The sequence below is a fragment of the Pseudophryne corroboree genome, chromosome 4 (genome assembly GCF_028390025.1).
Source record: "Pseudophryne corroboree isolate aPseCor3 chromosome 4, aPseCor3.hap2, whole genome shotgun sequence".
In the NCBI taxonomy this organism is placed as follows: domain Eukaryota; kingdom Metazoa; phylum Chordata; class Amphibia; order Anura; family Myobatrachidae; genus Pseudophryne; species Pseudophryne corroboree.
The window spans coordinates 736,501,296-736,525,233 of record NC_086447.1 but is presented as its reverse complement, the minus strand read 5'-3'; the positions used below and the strand labels follow the sequence as shown (position 1 = coordinate 736,525,233).

General features: G+C 46.5%; 1 protein-coding gene across 3 annotated transcripts in view; it reads left to right on the top strand.

Annotated features, from left to right (window-relative positions):
- The window catches only part of ANAPC1 (anaphase promoting complex subunit 1), a 365,074-nt gene that overhangs the window by 294,788 nt on the left and 46,348 nt on the right, over window positions 1-23,938 (top strand). For 2 of the 3 annotated variants that reach the window (XM_063918099.1, XM_063918098.1), the window contains exons 42-44: window positions 12,073-12,140; window positions 21,327-21,465; window positions 23,126-23,212. In XM_063918099.1, the coding sequence (XP_063774169.1) occupies window positions 12,073-12,140; window positions 21,327-21,465; window positions 23,126-23,212 (294 nt within the window). Of the gene's footprint in view, window positions 1-12,072; window positions 12,141-20,486; window positions 20,623-21,326; window positions 21,466-23,125; window positions 23,213-23,938 lie in introns of those variants that run through there. The other variant, XM_063918100.1, reaches the window with a different exon arrangement.

Sequence of the window (23,938 nt, the reverse complement as noted above, 5' to 3'; positions counted from 1 at the left end):
CGGGACAGAAGCCCGCCGCTGAGGGGGCGGGGCTTCTTCCTCAGCACTCACCAGTGCCATTTTCTCTCCACAGCTCCGCTGAGAGGAAGCTCCCCAGGCTCTCCCCTGCAGATTCACGGTAGAAAGAGGGTAAAAAGAGAGGGGGGCACATACATTTAGCGCAAAATCAGTATATTTAGCAGCTACTGGGTAAACACTAAGTTACTGTGTAATTCCTGGGTCATATAGCGCTGGAGTGTGTGCTGGCATACTCTCTCTCTGTCTCTCCAAAAGGCCTTGTGGGGGTTCTGTCCTCAAATAGAGCATCCCCTGTGTGTGTGGTTTGTCGGTACGCTTGTGTCGGCATGTTTGACGAGGAAGGCTATGTGGAAGCAGAGCAGGTACAAATGAATGTGGGATCGCCGCCGACGCCCGATTGGATGGATATGTGGAAGGTTTTAAATGATAATGTTAATTCCTTGCATAAAAGGTTGGATAAAGCTGAGGCCTTGGGACAGTCAGGGTCTCAACCCATGCCTGCTCCTACAGCGCAGAGGCCGTCAGGGTCTCAGAAGCGCCCACTATCCCAAATTGTTGACACAGATATCGACACGGATTCTGACTCCAGTGTCGATGGCGATAATGCAAAGTTGCAGCCTAAAATGGCTAAAGCCATCCGCTACATGATTATAGCAATGAAGGATGTATTGCACATCTCAGAGGAAAACCCAGTCCCTGACAAGAGGGTTTATATGTTTGGGGAAAAAAGGCATGAGGTGACCTTTCCCCCTTCACATGAGTTAAATGAGTTATGTGAAAAAGCTTGGGAATCTCCAGATAGAAAAATGCAGATTTCCAAACGGTTGCTTATGGCGTATCCTTTCCCGCCAACGGACAGGTTACGCTGGGAATCCTCCCCTAGGGTAGACAAAGCTTTGACACGCTTACCTAAGAAGGTAGCCCTGCCGTCACAGGATACGGCCACCCTAAAAGATCCTGCGGTTAGAAAGCAGGAAGGTATCCTGAAGTCCATTTATACACATTCAGGTACCCTACTAAGGCCGGCAATTGCGTCGGCCTGGATGTGTAGTGCTGTAGCAGCATGGACAGACACTTTATCTGAGGAACTTGATACCTTGGACAAGGATACTATAATACTGACCCTGGGGCATTTAAAAGACGCTGTCCTATATATGAGAGATGCCCAGAGAGACATTAGCCTACTGGGCTCTAGAATAAATGCAATGTCGATTTCTGCCAGAAGGGTCCTGTGGACTCGGCAATGGACAGGTGATGCCGACTCAAAAAGGCACATGGAGGTTTTACCTTACAAGGGTGAGGAATTGTTTGGGGACGGTCTCTCGGACCTAGTTTCCACAGCTACGGCTGGGAAGTCAAATTTTTTGCCATATATTCCCTCACAACCTAAGAAAGCACCGTATTACCAAATGCAGTCCTTTCGATCATAAAGAGGCAAGAGAGTCCGAGGTGCGTCCTTTCTTGCCAGAGGCAGGGGTAGAGGAAAGAAGCTACACAATACAGCTAGTTCCCAGGAACAGAAGTCCTCCCCGGCTTCCACTAAATCCACTGTATGACGCTGGGGCTCCACAGGTGGAGCCAGGATCGGTGGGGGCGCGTCTCCGAAATTTCAGCCACCTGTGGGTTCGCTCACGGGTGGATCCCTGGGCTATACAGATTATATCTCAGGGATACAAGCTGGAATTCGAAGTGATGCCCCCTCACCGTTACCTCAAATCGGCCCTGCCAGCTTCCCCCATAGAGAGGGAAATAGTGTTAGCGGCAATTCACAAATTATATCTCCAGCAGGTGGTGGTAAAGGTTCCCCTCCTTCAACAGGGAAGGGGTTACTATTCAACAATGTTTGTGGTACCGAAACCGGACGGTTCGGTCAGACCCATATTGAATTTAAAATCCCTGAACAGTTACCTGAAAAGGTTCAAGTTCAAGATGGAATCGCTCAGAGCGGTCATTGCAAGCCTGGAAGAGGGGGATTTTATGGTGTCTCTGGACATAAAGGATGCTTACCTGCATGTCCCCATTTATCCACCTCATCAGGAGTACCTCAGATTTGTGGTACAGGACTGTCATTACCAATTCCAGACGTTGCCGTTTGGTCTGTCCACGGCACCGAGAATATTTACCAAGGTAATGGCAGAAATTATGCTGCTTCTGCGAAAGCAAGGGGTCACAATTATCCCATACTTGGACGATCTCCTCATAAAGGCGAGGTCCAGAGAGCAGTTGCTGATCAGCGTAGCACACTCTCGGGAAGTGTTGCAACAGCATGGCTGGATTCTGAATATTCCAAAGTCGCAGCTGATTCCTACGACGCGTCTGCCCTTCCTGGGCATGATTCTGGACACAGACCAGAAGAAGGTTTTTCTCCCAACGGAGAAGGCTCAGGAGCTCGTGACTCTGGTCAGAGACCTCTTAAAACCAAAACAGGTGTCGGTGCATCACTGCACGCGAGTCCTGGGAAAGATGGTGGCGTCATACGAGGCCATTCCCTTCGGCATGTTCCATGCGAGGACCTTTCAGTGGGATCTGTTGGACAAGTGGTCCGGATCGCATCTTCAGATGCATCGGCTGATCACCCTATCCCCCAGGGCCAGGGTGTCTCTTCTGTGGTGGCTGCAGAGTGCTCACCTTCTCGAGGGTCGCAGGTTCGGCATTCAGGACTGGGTCCTGGTGACCACGGATGCAAGCCTCCGAGGGTGGGGGGCAGTCACACAGGGAAGAAATTTCCAGGGTCTGCGGTCAAGTCAGGAGACTTGTCTGCACATCAATATCCTGCAACTAAGGGCCATATACAACGCCCTAAATCAAGCGGAGCCTCTGCTTCGCAACCATCCGGTGCTGATTCAGTCAGACAACATCACCGCAGTGGCTCATGTAAACCGCCAAGGCGCCACAAGGAGCAGGGTGGCGATGGCGGAAGCCACCAGAATTCTTCGCTGGGCGGAGAATCACGTGAAAGCACTGTCAGCAGTGTTCATTCCGGGAGTGGACAACTGGGAAGCAGACTTCCTCAGCAGGCACGACCTCCACCCGGGAGAGTGGGGACTTCATCAAGAAGTCTTCACACAGATTACAAGTCGATGGAAACTGCCACAGGTGGACATGATGGCATCCCGCCTCAACAAAAAGCTACAAATGTATTGCGCCAGGTCAAGAGACCCTCAGGCGATAGCTGTGGACGCACTAGTGACACCGTGGGTGTTCCAGTCGGTTTATGTGTTTCCTCCTCTTCCTCTCATACCCAAGGTGCTGAGAATCGTAAGAAAAAGAGGAGTGAGAACAATACTCATTGTTCCGGATTGGCCAAGAAGGACTGGGTATCCGGAACTGCAAGAAATGATCACAGAGGACCCATGGCCTCTGCCTCTCAGACAGGATCTGTTGCAACAGGGGCCCTGTCTGTTCCAAGACTTACCGCGGGCTGCGTTTGACGGCATGGCGGTTGAACGCCGGATCCTAGCAGAAAAAGGCATTCCGGATGAGGTTATTCCTACGCTAATAAAGGCTAGGAAGGACGTGACGGCTAAACATTATCACCGTATATGGCGAAAATATGTTGCTTGGTGTGAGGCCAGGAATGCCCCTACAGAGGAATTCCGGCTGGGCCGTTTCCTTCACTTCCTACAGTCGGGAGTGACTATGGGCTTAAAATTGGGGTCCATTAAGGTCCAGATTTCAGCCCTATCCATTTTCTTTCAAAAGGAACTGGCTTCTCTTCCTGAAGTTCAGACGTTTGTAAAGGGAGTGCTGCATATTCAGCCCCCTTCTGTGCCACCAGTGGCACCTTGGGATCTTAACGTGTGTTTCTCTAACAGGCTTTGCTGTGGGTCTGTCCCCTATAGCCCCAGTGTGGTTGTGGGTATCGGTACGCGTGTGTCGGCATGTTTGAGGCTGAGTGCTCTTACCATGAGGAGGCTGGAGTGGGGACAGAAAATACGGCGGGAGTGACCTTGTCGGCATCGCCGACTGCTGATTGGGTAAATGTTTTGAGTGTTTTGAATGCAAATGTAGCTCGATTGAATAAGAGATTAGATAAATCTGAGTGTCAGAACCAGGCATGGAGAAAATCCATGGAGGATGCATTGTCACAAGTCCAGACCCCCTCGGGGTCACAGAAGCGTTCATTTACCCAGATAGAGTGGATACAGATACCGACGCAGACTCAGACTCCAGTGTCGACTATAGTGATGCCAGGTTGAATCCTAAACTGGTTAAGAGCATTCAGTACATAAAAGACGTATTACATATCACGGAAGACCCTGCTGTTCCTGAGACAAGGGTCTGTATGTATAAAGGAAAGAAACCTGAGGTACGTTTCCTCCCTCTCATGAACTGAACACTCTTTTTGAAAAGGCTTGGGAAAATCCTGACAAAAAGTTACAGATTCCAAAGAAAATTACGGTGGCATATCCGTTCCCCTCTGGGGACAGGGAAAAGTGGGAGTCAACTCCCACTGTGGACAAGGCTCTATCGCGTCTGTCCAAAAAGGTGGCGCTTCCGTCTCCGGACACGGCAGCCCTGAAGGATCCTGCGGATCGTAAGCAGGAAAATACATTGAAATCCATTTATGTCACTACGGGAACGCTGCTCAGACCTGCCGTTGCATCGGCATGGGTGAGTAGCGCTATTGAGAAGTGGGCAGATAACTTGTCATCTGATAGAGATTCCCTGGATAAGGGATAGCATTCTTTTGACACTGGGTTATATCAAAGACGCTGCAGCCTACCTAAAGGAAGCTGTGAGGGATATTGGCCTTTTGAGATCAAGGGCCAATGCCATGGCAGTCTCAGCTAGGTGGGCATTGTGGATTCATCAATGGAATGCTGATGCTGAATGTAAGAAGGCTATGGAGTCTCTGCCGTATAAAGGTGGTGTCTTGTTTGGTGACGGCCTCGCTGACCTACGGCTACCGCGGGTAAGTCATCATTTCTACCTTATGTCCCTGCACAACAAAAGAAAACGCCCCACTATCAGATACAGTACTTTCGGCCCAATAAATACAAAAAAGGATGAGGGTCTTCCTTCCTTGCTACTAAAGTTAGAGGAAGGGGAAAAAGGTCACCGGTTGTGGCAGGTTCCCAAGAGCAGAAGTCCTCCCAGGCTTCTGCCAAATCCACCGCATGCCGCTGGGGTTCCTCTGCGGGAGTCCACACCGGTGGGGGCACGTCTCCAACTCTTCAGTCAGGTCTGGGTTCGCTCTGCCCTGGATCCTTGGGTATTAGAAATAGTAGCCCAAGGGTACAAATTGGAGTTTCAAGACGTGCCCCCTCACCGATTTTTCAAATCGGCCTTGCCTGCTTCTCTTCCGGAAAGGGAGGTAGTATGCGCTGCAATACAAAAGCTGTGTCAAAATCAAGTCATTGTCACGGTACCCCCGTCACAGCAGGGAGAAGGCTTTTATTCGAGCCTGTTCGTGGTCCCGAAGCCGGATGGCTCGGTCAGACCGATTCTGAACCTAAAATCCCTCAATTTCTATTTGAAAAAATGTAAATTCAAGATGGAATCTCTCCGAGCAGTGATCTCCAGTCTAGAGGAGGGGGAGTTTATGGTGTCGGTCGACATAAAGGATGCCTACTTACACGTCCCCATATATCCTCCACAACAGGCGCAAGCAAGGAATCGCAATTATCCCATACTTGGATGATCTCCTGATAAAGGCGAGATCCAAGGAGTAATTACTGAAAAACGTTACGTTCTCCCTGACAATTCTGCAACAACATGGTTGGCTCCTAAACTTGCCAAAATCACAGTTGGTTCCGACAACACGGCTGTCATTCTTGGGTATGATTCTGGACACAGAATTACAGAGAGTCTTTCTTCTAGTGGAAAAGGCTCTGGAAATCCAGAACATGGTCAAGCAGATTCTGAAACCGGCAAGAGTGTCGATTCATCAATGCACTCGGTTGCTGGGGAAGATGGTGGCGGCCTACGAGGCCATTCAGTTTGGCAGGTTCCATGCGAGGGTGTTTCAGTGGGACCTGTTGGACAAGTGGTCCGGGTTTCACCTGCACATGCACCGGAAAATAATCCTATCTTCCAGGACCAGAATCTCCTGTGGTGACTGCACAGTTCTCACCTCCTTGAGGGACGCAGGTTCGGGATCCAGGATTGGATCCTGGTGACCACGGATGCAAGCCTCCGAGGCTGGGGAGCAGTCACACAGGGGGAAAATTTCCAGGGAAAATGGTCAAGCCAGGAAGCTTGTCTGCACATAAACATTCTGGAATTAGGGGCTATTTACAACGGCCTTCTACAAGCGGAACATCTTCTTCGCGGTCTGCCCGTCTTGATTCAGTCAGACAACATAACAGCAGTGGCGTACATAAACCGCCAGGGGGAACAAAGAGCAGAGCGGCAATGGCGGAGGCCACAATAATTCTTCGCTGGGCGGAAAGACATGCAAGCGCTCTGTCAGCAGTCTTCATTCCAGGCGTGGACAACTGGGAAGCAGACTTCCTCAGCAGACACGATCTCCATCCAGGAGAGTGAGGTCTTCATCAAGAGGTCTTTGCAGAAGGGACAAGTCGTTGGGGAATTCCTCAAATAGACATGATGGCGTCTCGCCTCAACAAGAAACTTCAGAGATATTGTTCCAGGTCGAGGGACCCTCAAGCAATAGCGGTGGACGCCCTAGTGACACCGTGGGTGTTTCCGTCTGTCTATATGTTCCCTCCACTTCCTCTATGAGAGGACCTGTTACAGCAAGGACCGTGCGTGTATCAAGACTTACCGCGGCTGCGTTTGACGGCATGGCGGTTGAACGCCAAATCCTAGCACGAAAGGGTATTCCCAGTGAAGTCATTCCCACACTACTTCAGGCTAGAAAAGAAGTAACGGCGAGGCATTATCACCGTATTTGGAGAAAATGTGTGTCTTGGTGTGAATCCAAGAAGGCTCCTACGGAAGAATTTCAGCTGGGGCGTTTTCTCCATTTTTTGCAAGCAGGTGTGGATGCGGGCCTAAAGTTAGGCTCCATTAAAGTACAAATTTCGGCCTTGTCAATTTTCTTTCAGAAAGAATTGGCCTCCCTTCCAGAAGTTCAGACCTTCGTGAAAGGAGTGCTGCACATCCAACCTCCCTTTGTGCCCCCAGTGGCACCATGGGATCTTAATGTGGTGTTGCAGATCCTGCAAACTCATTGGTTTGAACCTTTACGTAAGGTTGAGTTGAAATTCCTTACTTGGAAACTAGTCATGCTGTTGGCCTTGGCATCCGCAAGGCGGGTGTCTGAATTGGCGGCTTTGTCTCACAAAAGCCCCTATTTAATCTTCCATGCAGATAGAGCAGAGTTGAGAACTCGTCAGCAATTTCTGCCAAAAGTGGTTTCATCGTTTCACGTAAACCAGCCTATTGTGGTGCCAGTGGCTACTGACGCCTTGGCGGAATCAAAGTCTCTTGATGTGGTCAGAGCTTTGAAAATCTGTGTCACCAGAACGGCTCAGATTAGGAAAACAGAGGAAGAAACGAAAAAGAACAATAGCAGCGCTAATTGAAATACTGAGTATAAATTATAATAAGAAGGATTGGGTGATGAGAATTTTCAATTTAATAAAACATGGAATTAGGCCTCATTAAAAATTGGATACAAAAATCCAAAGACAATTTAAGACAGTAAAAACAGCAAATATGGGTCGTATACTTATAACTGCCTATCACATTAGCATCCGTTCCTATTAGTAAACCTGGATCATGCACCAGATGGAGACAGACTGACAGCGCAGTCACACCAATGCACTTTACCCGAAAACCGCTAGAGGTGTAGTCCCTTAAGAGTGTCTCTGATGTTTTGCTCAAAACCAGCCAGGTTTGGGATCCTCATTTTAACACGGTGTCCTCTTTATGAAGAAAGGGTTGATGGTGTTTCCAGTTGTAAAGGATTTGTCTCGCTTTTTCTGCAGATGGCAAAGTCTAGTAGTTGGTCAGGGTGTGATACGGCAGTAAGAATTGATGTAATTGTCGACCCAAATAGCCTCCTGCTGACGCGTTTCGCTGCGAGCACTGCAGCTTTATCAAAGGTGATTTAGGCAGGCAACTAACCAGATATTTATACCTTAGGTAATTACCAAACAATATGCAGCTGTTCACTCAATCCTTCTATTTAATCAAATTACTCATAAAAACAATCATATTAACCCTTCTATAGGTTTTAAGTGTAATCCTAGGACAGACTCGGATAACTCTACTCTATTTCTTAAAGGAATTTTACCCAAAAACGAATCGATTTTTTGTAAATAAACCCCTATCTTTATAGTACTTCCGGGTCATGGGGGCATACAGTTCAATAATAAATGTCTATTCCCGACACATACTTTAACAAATCTTATACAAGAGATTACTCTCTTACTCGCACATACACTCTTTAGTTAGCACAACAAACATGAGAGATTTGTAGGTTTTCAGCGGAAGAACTCACACATAATATAGACATCAAGTTCCCATCTATTAGATAGGTAAACTTCTTTGAGGTTGTATTGTACTTCAGACATAATGGTTTAATCCGTTTAAATATTGAGGTTTTCCTCTCCCTCCCCCCCCCCCTCCCCCTCTTCTCTTTTTTTTTCCTCATACTAAAATGAAAATAAAAACAATAGGAATCTCCATTGGAGAGAAGAGAGACCTGAAGATAAACTATCAGTAAAAATAAAATTAAAATATAAATTCACGTAGAACACGAATGTCTTCATAATATCAAACAAGTGTATGGAGACAATAATTTATGAGTCTGCATCCTCTTTCTTTCATAATCCCTTTATTATATTAAAACAACATGATGGTAAATATTACACCAATCGATTTTACTAGGGGTATATATAGGAATAGGGGTTTAAGAGCCGAGGAGAAGATCAGGATATATGCTTATTTTTTAGAAAGAACTGAACTGTTAAACCCTTTTTTTTTTTAAATAAGAAGATGCGATTAAAATATATCCCCATAACATTTGTTCCAATGATCGGATTATAAAAGCATATTGAATTGGCTGCAGGTTACTATGCCAACTGATGAGACCGCCCCGTCATGTGGGTCACACACCGTGTCTCTAGGATTGCCCCACTACTTTGTATTTTACTACAATTCCCATAGTCATCGGGGAAACGAGGGACACGTGACCGGAAGGACGGAAGACGTGTAGAGACGTCTCCTTTTCTCCAAGCTGAATGGTGGAACGCAAATGCGCTCCACGGGGCGGAAATAATACAGTAGCGCCGATCGGGAACATAAGACTGAAGTGAGTTCTTCCGCTGAAAACCTACAAATCTCTCATGTTTGTTGTGCTAACTAAAGAGTGTATTTGCGAGTAAGAGAGTAATCTCTTGTATAAGATTTGTTAAAGTATGTGTCGGGAATAGACATTTATTATTGAACTGTATGCCCCCATGACCCGAAAGTACCATAAAGATAGGGGTTTATTTACAAAAAATCGATTCGTTTTTTTGGGTAAAATTCCTTTAAGAAATAGAGTAGAGTTATCTGAGTCTGTCCTAGGATTACACTTAAAACCTATAGAAGGGTTAATATGATTGTTTTTATGAGGAATTTGATTAAATAGAAGGATTGAGTGAACAGCTGCATATTGTTTGGTAATTACCTAAGGTATAAATATCTGGTTAGTTGCCTGCCTAAATCACCTTTGATAAAGATGCAGTGCTCGCAGCGAAACGCGTCAGGAGGAGGCTATTTGGGTCGACAATTACATCAATTCTTACTGCCGTATCACACCCTGACCAACTACTAGACTTTGCCATCTGCAGAAAAAGCGAGACAAATCCTTTACAACTGGAAACACCATCAACCCTTTCTTCATAAAGAGGACACCGTGTTAAAATGAGGATCCCAAACCTGGCTGGTTTTGAGCAAAACATCAGAGACACTCTTAAGGGACTACACCTCTAGCGGTTTTCGGGTAAAGTGCATTGGTGTGACTGCGCTGTCAGTCTGTCTCCATCTGCTGCATGATCCAGGTTTACTAATAGGAACGGATGCTAATGTGATAGGCAGTTCTAAGTATACGACCCATATTTGCTGTTTTTACTGTCTTAAATTGTCTTTGGATTTTTGTATCCAATTTTTAATGAGGCCTAATTCCATGTTTTATTAAATTGAAAATTCTCATCACCCAATCCTTCTTATTATAATTTATACTTAGTGTTTCAATTAGCGCTGCTATTGTTCTTTTTTCGTTTCTTTATTTGGTGTATGGTTGGGGTGTGACTACCCCCAAACGGTATAGCAGCAGCATTAGAGACACAGCACCTGTAAGCGCCCGATCCTCCATTCTTTTAGGAAAACAGAGGCTCTGTTTGTCCTGTGGGCTCCCAACAAGATTGGGGCTCCTGCTTTTAAGCAGACTATCGCACACTGGATCTGTAATACGATTCAGCATGCTCATTCTACGGCGGAATTGCCGTTGCTGAAATCGGTGAAGGCCCATTGTACGAGAATGGTGGGCTCATCTTGGGCAGCTGCCTGAGGGGTCTCGGCGTTACAGCTTTGCCGAGCGGCTACTTGGTCGGGTTCAAACACTTTTGCTAAATTCTACAAGTTTGGTACCCTGGCTGAGGAGGCCTCATGTTTGGTCAATTGGTGCTGCAGAGTCATCCGCACTCTCCCGCCCGTTCTGGAGCTTTGGTATAAACCCCATGGTTCTTGAAGCGTCCCCAGCATCCTCTAGGACGTATGAGAAAATAGGATTTTAATACCTACCGGTAAATCCTTTTCTCCAAGTCCGTAGAGGATGCTGGGCACCCGTCCCAGTGCGGACTCTATCTGCAGTAATTGCTTATTAGTTATTGGTTATGTTACACACGAATTGTGTTTCTGTTATGGTCAGCCTGTTGCTGACATTGTTCATGCCGTTGACTGGAATTCTGTTAAATGCCAGGTTGTACGGCGTGTTTGGTGGTGTGAGCTGGTATGTATCTCAGCCTTATTTTACCAATAAATCCTTTTCCTCTAAATGTCCGTCTCCCTGGGCACAGTTCCTATAACTGGATTCTGGAGGAGGGGCATAGAGGGAGGAGCCAGTTCACACCCATTCAAAGTCTTAAAGTGCCTATGTCTCCTGCGGATCCCGTCTATACCCCATGGTTCTTGAAGCGTCCCCAGCATCCTCTACGGCAGGCATTCCCAACCGCGGTCCTCAAGGCACACCAACAGTGCAGGTTTTAGTGATATCCAGGCTTCAGCACAGGTGACTTAATTAGTAGCTCAGTTATTTTGATTTAACCATCTGTGCTGCAGCCTGGATATCACTAAAACCTGCACTGTTGGTGTGCCTTGAGGACCGTGGTTGGGAATGCCTGCTCTACGGATTAGGAGAAAAGGATTTACCGGTAGGTATTAAAATCCTATTTTTGCTTATAAGCTTAGATGTGATTTGAAATGCATATACTTGCATGCGCTCAGTTACAGAGCAAAATGTCCCAAGATATGCTCTTCAGTCATACATTCAGATGTGCATTATCCCCATTATGTTTGACGTTCCACCCACAAGAAAATCACAGGTTGTTGATGGTGTAGCTTGTTACTGGCTGATACATGACTTAACAAAACACCCTCAATACCTACAGATGTGTCCTCATACATCTAGCCTTAATACGCCGTGCAGTAAGAGATTTTTTTTTTTTGCACAAGCAATCTACGATTAAAATGATATGCGTCATGCGCTATATCTGCATACAAAATGCTACGTTTCAGTGTTTTCTTGGTAATCAGTGTTCATATGCAGATACAGCCACGGATGCACACAGAATATAGGCATGCTGCATACAATTTTAATCGACATAAGCTGGTTGTGCGCAATATTTACATAGCAATGCGACTTAGATGCATTTAAATGGAAACGGTTGTGCATAAAGATGCTTGGCGCTACCGAGGCATGGCGGGACTAAAAGTGCTGATTAACGTGACTGCAGCAAGGATGTACGGGAACACATCTGTATTAGACAGGATCTATCACATCATCTGATAATATATTCTGTGCAGTTATACTTTCAGATATGTCAACACGTGCACACGTATCTAAAGATGTTGTCTAATTTCCCTTTGCACAATCAGATAAAAGTTAAAGGCCCTCGATACTGGGAAATCGTTATTGACTTGCGTAAAGGAACTCAGCAACTGAAGTAAGTAAAGTGAATGTGAAAGAAAGCATTGCTAAAGTACACTTTATGGCTCTCTACAGCAGCCTATCTCACTTGTAACTTTCCAAGAGACATAATCTTACTTATGCATCTATGGCTGGTCAGAAATGTATTACAGTAAAGTAGGTACACAAGGCACACAATGGGTCTTCAGCTAGACATAAAGATAAATGTGACCAAGTTCATGCTTCTATTTAAAACTCTTCCTGCCAGTCTGACATTATGTCTGCATCTTTTTTGTTTGTTTGTTTCTCTACTCTATTCAAATCAAGCTCTTGTAAATGCTGGTAACATGTTTAAAAAAAAAAAAAAGTTGGTTTGGTGAATATGTACACCGTGAAGTAAGATGGGGCATGTACAGTATTAGTCCAGCTGTATACATATTATGTGGTCAGGGCTGTCTATTCGTATGGGCTCAGTGGGCTCTTGCCCAAGGGCTCCAGGAGTATAAGGGCCCTAGGCTGATAGCTGAGGGTTTCCTCTTTCCAGGGGTACCAGGTTTTTGAAAATCGGCCCTGGGGAACCAGAGATATCTGACTTCAAAGCAGTGGTCCCCGTCCGAGCCTGTTATTTTATCTCTCCAGCCAGATGTCTTGGGTTCTGTCTGACTTGAGAGTTTTTCTGAGGGTATACTCCAAAAGCTGAGACTCTTCCCTGTCAGTGGACGCTGACAGCTTGTCTCTGCTATGCCCAGAACCAGAGATATCAGCCTTCCAGCAGTTGGTCCCTGCTCCAGCTCCACACACCTAATATGCAGTTTTATATTTTCATTGATGGATTGCTCTGACTCCTGAACTCTGATCCCCAAGTCCCCAGTACCTCCTGAAAGGTGGGACTCTCTAGTGTTTTACCTCATTAAAAGTGAAGAAATCTATTTCCAGGAACTGGAGATATCTGCAGTCAAACGCGCTGCCCTCCCACCAGAAAATTATGAATATTAAGCACACTCCACTATTCACCCCTCCCCTACATATTAAACACCTCCTACCACCATGGAAGTCATATACCAGGGCCCCTTCATTCAGTCCAATGTTCCCTTCTAAAGTTAATACCCCTTTTCCACTGTAGCACGGGTCGCAGCCGTGTCGCCTGACTCGGCTGCGACCCGTGCTACAGCCCCCTTTCCCACAGCGCTCACCAACCTGGCATATTGCCGGGTTGGTGACGCTGCTAGTGAAGCGGCAGGGACGCGCTGGGAGATCACATGATCTCCGTGCGACGCCCTCCCATACACTGTGAACGAGGCGACGCGGCTCCCGTTCACACTACACAGCTTACCGGGTTGAACACGTGTTCAACCCGGCAAGCTACCCGGGTAGGATTCCCGGATCACTTGATCGGGGAATTTGCAGGGGGACCCTTTTCCACTAGGGAAAAACACGGGTAAATGTGCGCCCCCGCGCATTTACCCATGTTTTAAAAGCTAGTGGAAAAGGGGTATTAGTGTTCTCCCTCCCTCCCCATTTGTGCAGTAAAGGAGTAATTAGCAGAAATGACTGCTCCAGGTCCTACATGCTGAGCGGAAAACAGAAGACACACTACCGCCCGCAGGACTTAAAAGCTGACGCTGATAGCATCAGCCGCTTCTACCCCTGGAGGATGGGTAGGGGCCCCAGTGCATTGCTTTACCAAAGGGCCTACACTGCTGTTAAGACGGCCCTGTATGTGGGAGTGTATGGAAAGATGATCCGCACCACTCTATATTGCTATTTTTCTGGTAACTTTTGCTGTGTTGATATAAAGATGAAGCAGGATCCAGAAACCTTTCATGTAGTAACAGATAAACAATTTTCTTCCTGGAGATAGTAGTACCACAAAATAAGAATTTACTCACCGGTAATTCTATTTCTCGTAGTCCGTAGTGGATGCTGGGGACTCCGTAAGGACCGTGGGGAATAGCGGCTCCGCAGGAGACTGGGCACAACTATAAAGAAAGCTTTAGACTACTGGTGTGCACTAGAATTACCGGTGAGTAAATTCTTATTTTCTCTAACGTCCTAAGTGGATGCTGGGGACTCCGTAAGGACCATGGGGATTATACCAAAGCTCCCAAACGGGCGGGAGAGTGCGGATGACTCTGCAGCACCGAATGGGCAAACTCTAGGTCCTCCTCAGCCAGGGTGTCAAACTTGTAGAATTTAGCAAACGTGTTTGACCCCGACCAAGTAGCTGCTCGGCAAAGTTGAAGAGCCGAGACCCCTCGGGCAGCCGCCCAAGAAGAGCCCACCTTCCTTGTGGAATTGGCTTTCACCGATTTAGGTTGCGGCAGTCCAGCCGCAGAATGTGCAAGCTGAATCGTACTACAGATCCAGCGAGCAATAGTCTGCTTTGAAGCAGGTGCACCCAACTTGTTGGGCGCGTACAGGATAAAGAGCGAGTCAGTCTTTCTGACTCCAGCTGTCCTGGAAACATAGATTTTCAGGGCCCTGACTACGTCCAACAACTTGGAAGCCTCCAAGTCATTTGTAGCCGCAGGCACCACGATAGGTTGGTTCAGATGAAACGCTGATACCACTTTGGGGAGAAACTGGGGACGAGTCCTCAATTCTGCCCTATCCATATGGAAAATCAGATAAGGGCGTTTACATGACAAAGCCGCCAATTCTGATACACGCCTGGCCGAAGCTAAGGCCAACAACATGACCACTTTCCACGTGAGATATTTCAAATCCACGGTTTTCAGTGGCTCAAACCAATGTGACTTTAGGAAATCCAACACCACGTTGAGATCCCAAGGTGCCACTGGAGGCACAAAAGGAGGCTGAATATGCAGCACTCCCTTAACAAAAGTCTGAACTGCAGGTAGTGAAGCCAGTTCTCTCTGGAAGAAAATCGATAGAGCCGAAATCTGGACCTTAATGGAACCCAATTTAAGGCCCATAGTCACCCCTGACTGTAGGAAGTGCAGGAAAACGGCCCAGCTGAAATTCCTCCGTTGGGGCCTTCCTGGCCTCACACCACGCAACATATTTTCGCCAAATGCGGTGATAATGGTTTGCGGTTACTTCTTTCCTAGCTTTAATCAGCGTAGGAATGACTTCCTCCGGAATGCCCTTTTCCTTCAGGATCCGGTGTTCAACCGCCATGCCGTCAAACGCAGCCGTGGTAAGTCTTGGAACAGACAGGGCCCCTGCTGCAGCAGGTCTTGTCTAAACGGTAGAGGCCATGGGTCCTCTGAGATCATTTCTTGAAGTTCCGGGTACCAAGCTCTTCTTGGCCAATCCGGAACAATGAGTATAGTTCTTACTCCTCTTCTCCTTATTATCCTCAGTACCTTTGGTATGAGAGGAAGAGGAGGGAACACATAAACCGACCGGTACACCCACGGTGTCACTAGAGCGTCCACAGCTATCGCCTGCTGGTCCCTTGACCTGGCGCAGTACTTTTCTAGCTTTTTGTTGAGGCGGGACGCCATCATGTCCACCTGTGGCCTTTCCCAACGGTTTACAATCATTTGAAAGACTTCTGGATGAAGTCCCCACTCTCCCGGGTGGAGGTCGTGCCTGCTGAGGAAGTCTGCTTCCCAGTTGTCCACTCCCGGAATGAACACTGCTGACAGTGCTAACACGTGATTTTCTGCCCATCGGAGAATCCTTGTGGCTTCTGCCATTGCCGTCCTGCTTCTCGTGCCGCCCTGTCGGTTTACATGGGCGACCGCCGTGATGTTGTCTGACTGGATCAGTACCGGCTGGTTTTGAAGCAGGGTTTTTGCCTGACTTAGGGCATTGTAAATGGTCAGTTCCAGAATATTTATGTGCAGGGAAGTCTCCTGACTTGACCATCGTCCTTGGAAGTTTCTTCCCTGTGTGACTGCCCCCCAGCCTCGAAGGCTGGCATCCGTGGTCACCAGGACCCAGTCCTGTATGCCGAATCTGCGGCCCTCTTGAAGATGAGCACTCTGCAGCCACCACAGCAGAGACAGGGTTATCAGCCGATGCATCTGAAGATGCGACCCGGACCACTTGTCCAACAGGTCCCACTGAAAGGTTCTTGCATGAAACCTGCCGAATGGAATTGCTTCGTAGGAAGCTACAATCTTTCCCAGGATCCGCGTGCAGTGATGCACCGACACCTGTTTTGGTTTTAGGAGGCCTCTGACTAGAGATGACAGCTCCTTGGCCTTCTCCTCCGGGAGAAACACTTTTTTCTGTTCTGTGTCCAGAACCATCCCCAGGAACAGTAGACGTGTCGTAGGGACCAGCTGTGACTTTGGAATGTTTAGAATCCAGCCGTGCTGTTGTAGCACCTCCTGAGATAGTGCTACCCCGACCAACAACTGCTCTCTGGACCTCGCCTTTATCAGGAGATCGTCCAAGTACGGGATAATTAAAACTCCCTTCTTTCGAAGGAGTATCATCATTTCGGCCATTACCTTGGTAAAGACCCTCGGAGCCGTGGATAGACCGAACGGCAACGTCTGGAATTGGTAATGACAATCCTGTACCACAAATCTGAGGTACTCCTGGTGAGGATGGTAAATGGGGACATGCAGGTAAGCATCCTTGATGTCCAGTGATACCATGTAATCCCCCTCGTCCAGGCTTGCAATAACCGCCCTGAGCGATTCCATCTTGAACTTGAATTTTTTTATATATGTGTTCAAGGATTTCAAATTTAAAATGGGTCTCACCGAACCGTCCGGTTTCGGTACCACAAACATTGTGGAATAGTAACCCCGTCCTTGTTGAAGTAGGGGTACCTTTACTATCACCTGTTGTGAATACAGCTTGTGAATTGCCTGTAACACTGCCTCCCTGCCTGAGGGAGTGGTTGGCAAGGCAGATTTGAGGAAACGGCGGGGGGGAGACGTCTCGAATTCCAGCTTGTACCCCTGAGATACTATCTGAAAAATCCAGGGATCCACTCGTGAGCGAGCCCACTGATTGCTGAAATATTTGAGACGGGCCCCCACCGTACCTGGCTCCGCCTGTGGAGCCCCAGCGTCATGCTGTGGACTTAGAGGAAGCGGGGGAGGACTTTTGCTCCTGGGAACTGGCTGTATGCTGCAGCTTTTTTCCCCTACCTCTGCCTCTGGGCAAAAAGGACGCGCCTTTAACCCGCTTGCCCCTATTGGGCCGAAAGGACTGTACCTGATAATACGGTGCTTTCTTTGGCTGTGAGGGAACATGGGGTAAAAATGTAGACTTCCCAGCTGTTGCTGTGGAAACGAGGTCCGAGAGACCATCCCCGAACAACTCCTCACCCTTATAAGGCAGAACTTCCATGTGCCTTTTGGAATCTGCATCACCTGTCCACTGCCGAGTCCATAACCCTCTCCTGGCAGAAATGGACATTGCACTCATTTTTGATGCCAGCCGGCAAATATCCCTCTGTGCATCCCTCATGTATAAAAGTGCGTCTTTTATATGCTCTACGGTTAGCAATATAGTGTCCCTGTCTAGGGTATCAATATTTTCTGACAGGGAATCTGACCATGCAGCTGCAGCACTGCACATCCATGCTGAAGCAATAGCTGGTCTCAGTATAACACCTGTGTGTGTATATATAGATTTCAGGATAGCCTCCTGCTTTCTATCAGCAGATTCCTTCAGGGCGGCCGTATCCGGAGACGGTAGTGCCACCTTCTTTGACAAGCGTGTGAGCGCTTTATCCACTCTAGGGGATGTTTCCCAACGTGACCTATCCTCTGGCGGGAAAGGGTACGCCATTAGTAACCTCTTAGAAATAACCAGTATCAGGGAAAGCCCACGCTTCTTCACACACTTCATTTAACTCCTCAGATGGAGGAAAAGCTACTGGTAGTTTTTTCTCTCCAAACATAATACCCTTTTTTGTGGTACCGGGGGTAACATCAGAAATGTGCAACACATTTTTCATTGCCTCAATCATGTAACGTGTGGCCGTACTGGAAGTTACATTAGTCTCATCGTCGTCGACACTGGAGTCAGTATCCGTGTCGACATCTGTGTCTGCCATCTGAGGTAGTGGGCTTTTGAGACGCCTGGGCAGGCACAGGCTAAGAAGCCGGCTGTCCCACATTTGGTATGTCGTCAAACCTTTTATGCAAGGAGTCGACACTGTCACGTAATTCCTTCCACAGCACCATCCACTCAGGTGTCGACCCCGCAGGGGGTGACATCACATTTACAGGCATCTGCTCCGCCTCCACATAAGCCTCCTCATCAAACATGTCGACACAGCCGTACCGACACACCGCAAACACACAGGGAATGCTCTGACAGAGGACAGGACCCCACCAAGCCCTTTGGGGAGACAGAGAGAGAGTATGCCAGCACACACCAGAGCGCTATATAACACAGGGATCCCACTATAAATGAGTGTTTTCCCTTATAGCTGCTTTTTTTATATATATATATATATATATATATATATATATATATCCTGCGCCTAAATTTAGTGCCCCCCCTCTCTTTTTTACCCTTCTGTAGCTTGCAGACTGCAGGGGAGAGCCAGGGAGCTTCCTTCCAGCGGAGCTGTGAGGGAAAAATGGCGCCAGTGTGCTGAGGGAGATGGCCCCGCCCCTTTTCCGGCGGACTTCTCCCGCTTTTTCTGGAATACTGGCAGGGGTATTTTTACATCTATATAGCCTCTAGGACTATATATGATGTAGATTTGCCAGCCAAGGTGTCATATATTGCCCTCAGGGCACCCCCCCCAGCGCCCTGCACCCATCAGTGACCGGAGTGTGAGGTGTACATGAGGAGCAATGGCGCACAGCTGCAGTGCTGTGCGCTACCTTGGTGAAGACCGAAGTCTTCTGCCGCCGATTTTCCGGACCTCTTCATGCTTCTGGCTCTGTAAGGGGGACGGCGGCGCGGCTCCGGGAACGAACACCAAGGTCGGGTCCTGCGGTCGATCCCTCTGGAGCTAATGGTGTCCAGTAGCCTAAGAAGCCCAAACTACCACCTGTTAGGTAGGTTCGCTTCTTCTCCCCTTAGTCCCTCGCTGCAGTGAGTCTGTTGCCAGCAGATCTCACTGTAAAATAAAAAACCTAAATATACTTTCTTTCTAGGAGCTCAGGAGAGCCCCTAGTGTGCATCCAGCTCAGCCGGGCACAAGATACTAACTGAAGTCTGGAGGAGGGTCATAGTGGGAGGAGCCAGTGCACACCAGTAGTCTAAAGCTTTCTTTATAGTTGTGCCCAGTCTCCTGCGGAGCCGCTATTCCCCATGGTCCTTGTGGAGTCCCCAGCATCCACTTAGGACGTTAGAGAAATATATTTCTGGCACCACATGCACCAGAGAGAAAACTGCTTAGGTGTGTATACTATTTAGTCACGGTAATTGGTGCATAAAAGAAAACAGTGTGGTCACTTAGGACCAATTACTAGCCCGTTTGTTTCATATGGCAAATTAGCCTGTATTGCACGAAAGCATATAGGGGCCGCAAAAAGCTGTGAGCCTATGTGCTTTCACAGCAGCTATCACAGAAAAAATTGTCTCTTATCAGGGATCTGGTTTACCTGCCGGAGCCAGGTGAAATCAAATACCCAATAAGTGCCGGCATTGGGGCTAATAGGATAGCCCGTGGGCAGTAATAAGCGCACCTAATAGGATACCGCTCTTAGTTTGGTGCTGGGTATGTGTGCTAGCATGCAGCATTACTTATGTTTTCCTTATTTCCAAAGGAAAGCCATCATGAAAAAGCAGCACGTGCTGCAGGATCATTATTTCTGTGCATACATGATAATGTACTGTTGGCTTTATATGTACTCATAGTGCATTGAACTTGCAGTGCTATACAGAAACTGAGCTCCCTGACTGTTGACGGACATAAAGTAGTGATAGGACAGGCTTCTGTGGTTTGTCCAAGTACCAGTAAAAATACCTGGTTACATTTTAGTTAAAGCCAGATGTAGTCATCTTTTTGTAACAAGTATATGGGTGCCTATAGAACTAGCGGGCTCATTATCTGATTGGCTTATAGTGTATGAAAGGTTCCAGCATTTGCAAACACAGTAGATTGTCCCATGGGTATTTTTCTATGTAATTTACTAGATTTCAAATGAAGACCTAACAGGAAGTATTTATAGTCGAAAGCTTAATTGGCAGGCGCAGTGACTAGTTTGCTCTCTCACAGCACTGAAGTTTTTTCCCCCACAATCTAAAAGCTTACTAGCATGTTAATTGGCTTCAGATAACAAAAACAAAAAATGAACCCTAGTGTGTGTTCATGTGCTACGTAATGTAGATTATAAACTCCACTGGTGCAGGGACTGATGTGAATGACGAAACATTCTCTATAAAGCGCTGCAGAATATGTTTCCACTATGTAAATAACTGTTGATAAATAATAATTGGCAAACTATTTTGTAATTTATCTGATGAATGTTATTGCCAATTGCAGTGTTGGCCGCACAAAGAGAACATTAAATATCTGCTTTTTTGAGCATAGTTTGAGAAAGATGGTAACATACAGTGACTCAAGACATAGCCTACATCATTTTGGAGCAGACCTCTCACATATTACTTATTGTTTCAAGGTAATATTACTCCCAAAATATATTGATAGGTTAATTTGATCCCAACAAAAATTAACCCTTGTGTGTAAGTGTGTGTACATGGGTGGACTAGAAGGGCCAAGTGGTTCTTGTCTGCCATCAAATTCTATGTTTCCATGTTAATATTCTCCTTGATCAGGCAAATGTTTTGACCATAATGCGTCTTAGTCGCAATGCAATACTACTAGGACGCACAGGGAGACTGTGCTTATTAATTAGATATGACACTTGTATATCTGTGTGCAACAGAGTGTCTGGCCGGTATTCTATTAGCCGGGGTAATGTACCGTGGCTAGTTGACTCGCCTGGGGCTATTTAGTTGCCCCTGAATCCAGCAGTTATCAAGGATTTGGTTTGCCTGGCTAAGGCAGGTGAATCAAAATCCGCGATATCAAGCCCTATCTGGCCCATTTTTGTTCTGCTTTTTTTGAAGAACACACAGGTCCGGGAACTTATCCTGAATACTATGTGTATTCGGGGACAGGTGAATACCCCCCAGTGAATCTGTATACAAAGTACTACAGTGTATCTGTGAATTTTGGTTATGTATAGCCTTGTTGGCTTTAAATCTGTTAGTAGTGCGTTGAGCTTCCTGCATACGTATATCAGCAAATCATAGTTTAGTGCCCATTACTACTACTTTCCATAAATATTGTCATCTGTACAATTGTTTTTATTGTTTTCAGGTCAATCTTGTCCAAGGATGGTGTTCTGTATGTTAAACTTCGTGCTGGACAACTGTCCTACAAGGAGGACCCCATGGGCTGGAGAAGCCTACTAGCCCAAACTGTGACTCACAGAAACTCAGAGGCTCGGACATTTAAGGTACTTTTCTCAAAAATGTTTCTCCGGTTCCTTCTCAATTTCTTTTTGTTCCCTTTGTATTTGGGCTACTAATTCTTAATATATCTATCGGCATGAAAATGTTTAAGTTCTCCTTAGACAAGATTTTATATGAAGTCTGACTGTAAGCTTTCACAGATATGTAAAGATTCAAATAAAGTTGTTCAAGTTTTTTGTTATTTTTAAAACATAAACTTGTTAGTTTTGTGCACAAGCATAAAAGCTTCCAATAATAATTCAGTATTCCCCCTCACACAAAGGCTATATGCGTGGAAAAGTGTTTATATTAGTAGAAAATTAAAACTTAAAAAATACAGCAAATAATTCTGATCATGTCTAGTAGCTTTTCTATCCCAAGCCGCTGCTATATTTATTTTCAGCCATTGATATGCTGTATGACCGGACAATGCAATTGATTTCATTGGACATATGTTCACCTAAGTAAATAAACAGCATTTTTTTACAAAGGATGAATTTAATGCTTAAACATACGTAGTTCAAGACGTCCTGAGGATGGGTGGGGTGGCTCTGACTGTGCCTCATTGGCAGACAGTTGCATTGAGACGCACATCCCTTATTTGTTCCAGGTCTGATCACTGTTCTGGGATCCAGTCAGGCAGTCTACAGTCATATGTTCGACAGCAAATAGATTTCTGGGTTAAAATGTCAACAGAATTGTGGTCGACAAGCATATTGTTAATAATGTGAAAGCGTCGACAACAAATATACAAAAAAGCGATCAATATCATCAGTCTCAGTGTAGAGATGATAATGGTCGACACCCATGAAAGGACGACAAATCCAAGTCGACAGATCATGCGTAGGGAAACCCATTGGATCCCGCATTTTACATGAAATCAATGGGTTTCTGCTTATTTACATATGTTTTACGCGCACGGAAAAGGCTAATTAATTGAATAGCTATTCCCCGCGTGGCGAGATCAATTAGCTGTGGGGTAAATCTAGCCGCTAATTGAATTCTCTTCTAATATGTGAAATAACCTGCTTTCCCTGGTATTCCGCACAGTAATAGCACACGATGGATAGTCGTTCTTGACAAGTTTTTAAAAAGAAACTCTGCTGCTTACTAACTTCCCCATAAATAACAAACACCTTCTTGGGTTTCTACTCGGTGTCTCTTACCCTAATGCGCTAAAATTATGTGGCTGATCCACCTGATATCGGCAAATCACCCAGAGAATTGTAGTGTGTTTGCAAGCAGGTCAGGCATGTCAAGTCGGCTGCATCAAGCAGTAAGTACCCTGCTGTGACCAACCGACAGACATTCCCCTGTTTCTTCACATGGGAGGAGCGGGGAAATGTCTCCTCCCCAAGGGTGGGGCGCGGATATCACGCCCAATACACTGCGAGAGATCTCTGTGTATGTCCACAATATCTGCAGGGTCTGAGGCTGTCAGATAAAATGCTTGTCGGTCTGTTGGCATTTTATCTGCATGTGTATGTCCAGCAGTAGAGTAGATAAGTTTAGACTTTTAAATAAATGACCTGAAGTCTGATCTCCTCTTAGAAGTTCCTGTATAAGTAAGTATACAGAGTAATTATGAGAGAGACAAGGTTCCGTGTGTAACAGATGTGGCTTTGGTAAAGAGCTTAGCACACACTTCTTTTCTTGTTGCTTTAGCCGGAGGCCATTTCCGCTTTCACATCTGATCCTGCACTGCTGTCATTTGCAGAATATTTTTGCAAGCCAACAATGGACATGGGCCAGGTAAGATATGGTTTCCTTTATTATTCTGTTCATTGTTGTAGGAAACCATGTAATCGATGTCTCAATATTTGGTTATGGTTGATGTTTCTCAGGCGATCTGTGTGACAGGTGTACTATTCAGAGCTATGTGACTCTGATGAGATCATGAGAAATGTGTTCCTTATGTTACATCATTACATATTTTCTGTGTAAATTAGGATCACAAGATAATTTCTCTTATGTCTTAGAGGATAGTGGAGTTCCATTTAGTACCATGGGGTATAGACGGGTCCACTAGGAGCCATGGGCACTTTAAGAACTTGATAGTGTGGGCTGGCTCCTCCCTCTATGCCCCTCCTACCAGACTCCGTTTAGAAAATGCGCCTGGAGGAGCCGGTCACGCTGATGGAAGCTCCTGAAGAGTTTTCTGCATTTATTTTATGTGTTTGTTATTTTCAGGCAGGGCTGGATGGCACCAGCCTGCCTGCTTCGTGGGACTTAGGGGGGGGGGGTGCAACGACCCAACCTTTTAAAGGGTTAATGGTCCCGTTCCCCACTGACAGGACACTGAGCTCCTGAGGGAACTATTTGCAAGCCCCACCATGGCGAGCGTACATTCCCACAGCACGCCGCCACCCCTAAAAGAGCCAGAAGAGTGGTGAGTGCTAAGCCGGCGTCCCAGTTAGCGGGGCTCCGGCCATTATGGCGGCATGAGGGTACGGAAAGGCACGGCTTCTAACTAGGGTG